Consider the following 8,542-nt stretch of genomic DNA (forward strand, 5'->3'; position numbering starts at 1 on the left):
TGGGCTGGTGCAGGTCAAAGAGAGTAGTGACGCTGGTTGTCCAGTGGGTGGCACTGTATGGCCTTCTCCTGCTGGACAACCCTACAGTGGCCCACTTCTTGGAGGTAATGATGTTTGTTTGTGTGTAATCCCAAACTGTGTGCCGTGAGAGCTGTGCTGGTGTGTCTCATGAAAAAATTAAAGTTTAAAGTTAAAATGAAATTAAAGTTTTCTTTTCTTTTTTCCCACATTTTCTTTGTCCTTAATAATCATTAACAATTTGCCCAAAATTGTAGGCTAGCAAATTGCATTTCATGAACTCACTTCTGAACATTTATGCATACGGTTTTGTACATTCATCCTTTTTTCTTGATACCATTTAAATTGGTCATGGAATGGTACATAGGGGCAATGAATCTAAAGTAAAATAAACTAAAAGTATGACAAAAAACTGATCTAATGAACTTAAAGGCGAACTACGCAGGTTTTTTAGCTTAATATGCAGGTTTTTTTAGGTTAATTTACCTTTAACTTAACAGCTTCAGAGTCATTGGAATGGTTATATGACTTTTTCCGGGTTGAATGGTGGCCGTCTCGCTTCCCCCTAGCGCCTGTGAGCGGATAAACCACCCTTGCAACTTTGGGCCGGCGGGCCGCCCATAAATAGTTGATGCAAATGACAGTCAGTATAATTTTCAAGTCATCAACCGTTAGAGTATAATTCACATTTTATTGAACAAACCTACCAATGATAACAGTATTTCTTTTCAAAAATAAAGTAGAGTTTCAAGACATTTTATAGGTTGTAAAGAACTAAAAATGGTCATTTGTTGAATTTGCAGCATTAGGAGGTGATATAAATTAAATCAAAAGTTATTTCAATCAAAAACATCTTAACAGGCTAAGTTACATGTTAACATAGGACCCCTTCATTGACATCACCTTCACAATTCTTGCAGCCACTTGTGAGTTCTTGGAGAGTTTCTGCTTTAATGTCTTTGCAGAATAGCCTCCCAGAGCTGCCAAAATGTCAGAATAGCCTCCCAGAGCTGCTGCTTGGATGTGAACTGCCTCCCACCCTCATAGATCTTTTGCTTGATGATGCTCCAAAGGTTCTCAATAGGGTTGAGGTCAGGGGAAGATGGGGACCACACCATGAGTTTCTCTCCTTTTATGCCCATAGCAGCCAATGACCCAGAGGTATTCTTTGCAGCATGAGATGGTGCATTGGCATGCATAAAGGTGATTTTGCTATGGAAGCCACAGTTCTTCTTTTTGTGCCACGGAAGAAAGTGGTCAGTCAGAAACTCTACATACTTTGCCGAGGTCATTTTCACACCATCAGGGACCCTAAAGGGGCCTACCAGCTCTCTCCTCATGATTCCGGCACAAAACATGTCTCCACCACTTCCTTGCTAACGTCTCAGCCTTGTTGGGACATGGTGGCCATTCACCAACCATCCATTACTCCATCCATCTGGACCATCTAGGGTTGCATGGCACTCATCCGTAAACAAAACTGTTTGAAAATTAGTCTTCATGTATTCCTGAGCCCACTTCTGCTTGTGAGCATTGTTTAGGGGTGGCCGAATAGTAGGTTTATGCACACTTGCAAACTTCTTGAGGATCCTACATCTTGAGGTTCGCGAGACTCCAGAGGCACCAGCAGCTTCAAATACCTTTTTGCTGCTTTGCAATGGCATTTTAGCAGCTGCTCTCCTAATCCAATGAATTTGTCTGGCAGAAACCTTCTTTATTATGCCTTTGACTGCACGAACCCGCCTGTGCTCTGAAGAAGCGACAAATTTCTTTACAGTACGATGATCACGCATACGTTTTTGGGAAATATCCAATGTTTTCATACCTTGTCCAAGGTAGTGCACAATTTTACACTTTTCAGCAGCAGAGAGATCCTTTTTACAGTGCATGAAAATGCACTGTATTGTTCTTCCAAGGCAACAACAACAACAACTTATTATTATTATTCCGCTTACCACTTTTTCCGTACGCAATTTCTCTTGAACAGTTTAACATAGAAACTTCATTCAAACTTTGTAACGTAGGTATTCAAACGGACCAAGCTGCTATGTCTTTTCAACTTTGAAACTTTTATACTTTTTAAACTATTAAAGAAAAACTTTTTTTAAATCCCCATAGACTTAACATTGCTGATTGTGACATCATAATACGGCCATTAAGCAATTAGAATCCTATGGCAGGTGTTCAGGCCACCTGGATCAACTGCCAGTCTCAGGCTTTAAGCATACAAACTGGCCTTATTAAGACTACACATCCTGTTCAACTGCTTCCTCTGCCAAAAAACTGTTTCAAAATAAAAGTCCTCACTACAATATTTCACTGTAAAACAATTTAACCCTTTAAACTACTGAACTTTTCAACTGTTCAGCCATTGTAACTGTTACTTGTCATCAACTATGACTCCTACCCACTGTAGCTAGTTAGCATGTTAGCATAGTTAGCATGCTAGTTAACATTTTTAACAAAACTGCTAAAAATGATTAGCTAAGTAACATGGTTAGCATAATTAGCATGTTAGTTAGCATAGTTAGCATAACTGCTAAAATGATTAGCTAGGTTAGCTAAGTAACATGGTTAGCATAGTTAGCATTGTTAGCATGTTAGTTAGCATAGTTAACATAACTACTAAAAATGATTAGCTAGGTTAGCTAAGTCACATAATTAGCATAGTTAGCATTGTTAGCATGTTAGTTAGCATAGTTAGCATAACTACTAAAAATGATAAGCTAGGTTAGCTAAGTCACATGGTTAACATAGCATGTTAGCATTGCTAACATAGTGAACATGTTTATCAAAACTGCTAGAAAACGTTAGCTAAGTTAGCTAAGTAGTATGGTTAGCATGTTAGCATTGCTAGCACTGCTATAAAACATTAGCTAAGTAGCATGGTTAGCATAGTTAAAAATCTTAGCATAACTGCTAGCAAACATCAGAGCCATTCCAACTTTCAGTTATCGTCAAATATCTACCTTATACACAGCCATTAAACTATTTGAATATCAACATTCATTAAACTGCTATAAAACGTTAGCTAAGTAGCATGGTTAGCATTGCTAGGACTGCTATAAAACATTAGCTAAGTAGCATGGTTAGCATAGTTAAAAATCTTAGCATAACTGCTAGCAAACATTAGAGCCATTCCAACTTTCAGTTATCGTCAAATATCTACCTATACACAGCCATTAAACTATTTGAATATCAACATTCATTAAACTTCCAGTCTGTCAACAACTTTTAAACTATTTACCTTCAACTTTTAAATGGTCTACTTTTAAACTATCATTAAACTATCTATTAAACTAGCTGTCTATCAACAACTTTTAAACTATCTACTGTCTATCAACAACTTTTAAACTATCTACATTCAGCTTTTAAACAGTCTACTTTTAAACTATCAACTTTTATTAAGCTATGCAACCACCATATCTATCCTAGCATCACCGTAGTAACCATCTCTGTATTATCTGTTTTAACTATACATGATATTTTACATCAACTTAAGCATTTTCATGCACTGGTAATTCCTTGGAATTGCATTTCTAGTTCTTTCTCATATTGCTTGAAACCTGTGGCATGCTTAATAATGTGGAACATAGTTTCTTAAGTAGTTTTCCTTTGATTGGGCTCACCTGGCAAACTAATTATAGGTGTCTGAGATTGATTTCAATGATCCAAAGAGCCCTGAGAAACAATACCATCCATGAGTTTAATTGTGCTTCTTGTCAGGCCATCACTGTAAATAAGAACTTGTTCTAATTATCTGCCTGGTTAAATAAAGGTAAATAAAAAATTGAAAAACAACTAAATAAATGTTTATGACACTTAAATACAATTTGCATAATAATTTGGAACACGGTGTACACGCCAGGCACCGGCTAGAACAAGGTAGCGATTGAGTCTCTCAGACGTTTGTTATGACAGAGCCAGCAAAAAAGAAGCAAAAACCGAGAAAACAGTGAAGAAATTGCCAAAACTGTATAGTTTTTGCAATCAGGCGTAATAATCCAGTCACTAACCAATTCATCTGCTGCAGCTCAACCTTGTTGCTGGAAGTTAGCCTACAGGTACTATTTTCAGGTGCTGCATGATATCATTGTGCTGCTGTGCCCATGGTGTTCCTAGATTATTACGCTGGAATGAGAGTTCCATGTCAAATCAGCCTAGAAAATCGCCACGTTTCATTTTCCGTTGGTCTTATTACACTTTCTAACTTGAGAGGAGACAAGATTTAAATAGGAAAATTCCCAGAAATCTTAGTCACTTTTAAACATGATGCTAGCAGGCGATAAGCTAATGGTCTAATCAGATTCAATGATCTATGCTAGGCTGGAGCTAAAACTGGTATCGCCAGACTCAGAGAACGGCTGGATGAACTGGAGAAAGGTAAAAATCAATTTTTTAACTCAAGGGGAGGTGGAAAATGAGTGTAATTCCCCAAATGGTGGAATATCCCTTTAACCATTACTTAGAATGTTGGCTCTTTACACCATCTACCAACTACTTTCTCTTGTTTTTCCCTTTCTACCATGTCCATCCAACTAGACGGAGCTACTCTATTATGTGTTGGGGAGTAAAAAAATTCCCCAACAGCCCAACTGCAAATTTGGAGCGCTTCATACGCCGCTTCTATGTGGTGGCGTACTGGTTTGGCTACGGATCTCTGTCTGTGTGTGAAGTTCATCAAGATGGCCACAATGTGAGTTTGACAGTGCGGACACCATCATGCCCCGTCAGGACTAAGGTTATGGGCTGCAGGGCTAGTATGATTCTCTTGTGTGACACTGGAGAAGGAACAATTTCTAGTGGTGAAGTCACAGTTCGTTTTAGAGATCCATAATGAAACTTCTAACATGGTCACTTGCTGTTCTCTTGTCACTTTGTAAAATAGTTCCAATGGTTCCATGTGTGTTTGGCTTACGTGGCAGTAGATGCATAATCCTTGGGTTTCTCCTCTTTTTAGCCTATATCGTGAAAAAAATATGAGCTCATTCATGGCTGTAATGTATGGCCTCACATGGAGCTGCTGATCACTTTCTACTCAGCCACCATTCAGTCTGTCATCTGCACCTTCATCACTGTCTGATTTGGGTCTGCCACCAAACGGGACAGGGTCAGGAAAAGGGCAGCTAAAATCTCTACAGACCCCTCACATCCTGGTCACAAACTGTTCAACCTCCTTCCTTCTGGCAGACGATAGGCTACACAGCACTGTTTGCCAAAACCAGCCAACACAAAGAGAGCTTCTTCCCCTAAGCAGTTACTCTGTTGAACACTCAGTAACAGCCCCCACCCTCACACTGAACAAGTCAATCAACACTGTTCTGCTCATCTACCTCATGTGTACTTCAACCTTATGTTACAATTGTATTATTAATACATGATCATTGCACTGAACTGCCTTGCACTATATTTATTTTTAATCTTAAACCTCAGTCTATAGGCCTACTGATATTGCACTTTCAACTGTATATTGCATCTTGCTTCTGTCTGTTGAGGGGTCCACGACCATGGCACCATTGACAGGGACAACATGGAAGCGATCATCCACACTACACACACACTATTTCAAAGGAATTGTATTGGGTAGGCTAATTCAGTTTTGAAAACATTTTTTATAGAGCCATCAAGAATAACACTCTTTTGCAAAAGGTGACGGTAATGTAGGCTATCAAATGATGTCAATCGATTTGTTTTAAATGTTTTGCCTATGCATGTGTAGGCTACATACTTACGGTCTATATCAAGTTTTATTTCATGATGAGACGAATATCTGAGTTATGGGCTTCAAGATTTCACTAGACTCTCCACAACACACACACCTTTTATTTTATTTTTTTATTTTTTATAATGAACTTTTATTTTGACAAACATATCCGGTTGCATCTATCCTCATCCGTAAGCTGTTGTCACTCGATTCACGGAGATGTTTATGTCGGGTAAGATTCACACGTGTGTACTGTCTATGTGTATACCACGGGTTTTTTCACCTATGTGAAACCAAATAGATGTGAAACACTGTAGCCTTAAACTTAGAGCCACTCACACTCACCTTCAGATACAGAGTCGTATCTTGGATGTTGTTTAGGGTCCTAAGTCAGGTCAGTATTAGGCTATTGGCCAAAGCTAACGTTAGCCTACTCAAACAACAACAACAACAACTTGTAGCGAAATAGTCTGATTGTAAATGATACTGTAGTAGCCTAACGACAAGGAGGTTACATTAGGCCTACATTAGTCGACTTAATAGTCTTACGTTATTGTTTTGTGGTAGCCTACTGCTAATCTCAGGCATCAGCTGAATCATTCTTGTTCCAGGATTATTAGATTTATACTCTAGTATATACTCTAGGCTAAGATCTAAACTGATCGATTAGTGTTTACGTGTCTGCTTTTTCACTCGGCTTTCTGTTAACTCTCGATTGCAGAATGGCTTCCCAAGGCGGAGGGGAGTGTTCATGCTGCTCCCATCAACGGGCAGTGCCCAGCACACACCAAACTTTAGAAGAGATGGACTTTGAAAGAGGTGGGTGACATTTGGCATCTAAGCTTAGCTGATTCCTAGTCTGCTGCTGCATGTCACACTCGGTGTAATTGGTGTAACCAAAAACAAATCCCCACAGGAATTTGGTCTGCTGCTTTAGATGGAGATTTGGGCCGTGTGGAGTCATTCATTAAGAAGGGGACCGATCCTAATACAAAGGATAATGCAGGCTACACTTCCTTGGCAAGTGTTTAGCCAACCATATTCCTATATCTTACTCAGACCTTGTGATGCATTCTTTTTTGTCAAATTCACTGAAAGGTCAGCTTTACTGTAAAACATTAAAATTGAAATGTTTTTGGGCTTTTCTTGTTATCTCAGCACTACGCAAGCCGCGGAGGCCATGAGTCTGTTTGCGAGCTGCTCCTGGGTCACGGGGCGTGCGCCAGCCCCCAGACCCGCGGCGGTGCCACGCCACTCCACCGGGCCGCCTACTGTGGGCACCTGGCCGTGGTGAGGCTCCTGCTGAAGTTCCACGCAGACCCACAGAGGAGTGACGACGACGGAGCCACTCCTCTGCACAAGGCAAGGTGGCACTGCTGCCTGGCATACTGGCGTTCAGCACAAATGCGTGCTGCTTGTATTAATTTCCCCTTGGGGATCAATCATTTCCTCTTGGGGATCAATAAAGTATCTATCTATCTATCTATCTATCTATATCTTAAAACTTTGGTGTTTTTGTGTGTGTGTGAGAGAGAGTGTGTGTCTATCTCTCACTCTGTGTGTGTGTGTGGTTGTGTGTGTGTCTCTCTCTCTCTCTCTCGCTCTCACTCTCACTCTCTGTAGGCTGCTGAACAAGGCCATGTGGAGGTCTGTGAGCTGCTGCTGAGGCATTGTCCAGCCCTGCGGACACAGAGGGACAAGAAGTCACGTGCGCCTCAGCATCTTGCGCCTGTAAACAGCCCTCTGCAACAGCTCCTTCATAGCACAGAAGATGATGGGCCTCCCTTGGACTCGAGCAGTAGTACATCCTGTACTGTGGACATGCCAAAGGCAGATCATCCCCCGTAATGGTACGGTCATCAAATGTTACTGAGGAACAGACTTGGAGTACAAAAAAGAGCTCTGGTTCTCACATCGCTCCAGTCAAGACAAGCTTGGGAAACATTTGTATTTGTAGGAGATGACATTCTTTTTCTCATGGGGGCGGGGGGTGTCTTTGTAATATAAAAAATTGCAAGAAAGTAATATAAAAAACTGCAAGGATGGACTTTGTTTAGTTGTAGTTCAAACAAGGTTTAATTTGAGCCAAACTGTAGCATCTACATAAAGTATTGGCCATTACATTACTTATTTATTCAATGTGTTTTCTCCATGATCCTACAGAGGGCGCTCTTCCCTCAGCTATTGCAAGGACAGCTGGTGCATGTGCTCTTTGAGAAGAGAACATCTCCAGGAATCTCTGTGCTGTGGAGACCTGGGTGTGCAGACTGAATAACCATTGAAGCAAAGCCTCGACTATCAGGACATGCCACTGTAATGTGCAGCGCCAGAACACCACTCTGTGAAAGAGATGTTCTCAGGCCCTGTTCAACACAACATGTTCGGAAGTTTATTTGTGATCTGGTGCAAGGGCCATAATGTTTTGTTTTGAAGTGCTAGCTGTAAATCTGGTGTGCAGTGATGAAAATCTGTATGGCATAAATTAGTTATGAAGAGTTTGGGCACAGTTGCATTTCTGCATTTTTGGAATCTTTTGGGGGGAAAACAATGATAACATTTATGCTCATGCTGTGCCTTGCTACACATTGTGTACATATACATAAAATCCATTGGAAACTTTTCTGTATTTCTTTTCAGTGCAGAAACATAGCAGGGGGCTATCATTTTACATGGATATGTTGTTTTGTAGCTGTTAATCTCAGGAAATTAGGATTTGGTGAGCAACAGAAGTGAATCTGGCTCACTGGGGTTCCTCGGCAAGTAATGAGGAGTTTGCAAGCTGGGATGGTTGTTCATTCTTGGTTTACAACATTTTTGAGC

General features: G+C 40.5%; 1 protein-coding gene across 2 annotated transcripts; it reads left to right on the top strand.

The window, feature by feature from the left end:
• The first annotated feature begins 5,900 nt into the window (after positions 1–5,900).
• ankrd39 (ankyrin repeat domain 39) lies at positions 5,901–8,341 on the top strand. Of its 2 annotated transcripts, none has more exons than XM_042100720.1 (6): positions 5,901–5,954; positions 6,444–6,541; positions 6,639–6,742; positions 6,881–7,084; positions 7,346–7,572; positions 7,886–8,341. In XM_042100720.1, exons 2-5 carry the CDS (start codon positions 6,445–6,447, stop codon positions 7,568–7,570), a joined length of 630 nt encoding a protein of 209 aa, XP_041956654.1. In that variant the 5' UTR covers positions 5,901–5,954; position 6,444; the 3' UTR covers positions 7,571–7,572; positions 7,886–8,341. The 2 variants fall into 2 exon arrangements, with proteins under 2 accessions (XP_041956654.1, XP_041956656.1); XM_042100722.1 differs by lacking the exon at positions 5,901–5,954 and adding an exon at positions 5,961–6,116.
• The last annotated feature ends 201 nt before the right edge of the window (positions 8,342–8,542 follow it).

Source organism: Alosa sapidissima, chromosome 8 (genome assembly GCF_018492685.1).
Source record: "Alosa sapidissima isolate fAloSap1 chromosome 8, fAloSap1.pri, whole genome shotgun sequence".
In the NCBI taxonomy this organism is placed as follows: Eukaryota; Metazoa; Chordata; class Actinopteri; order Clupeiformes; family Clupeidae; genus Alosa; species Alosa sapidissima.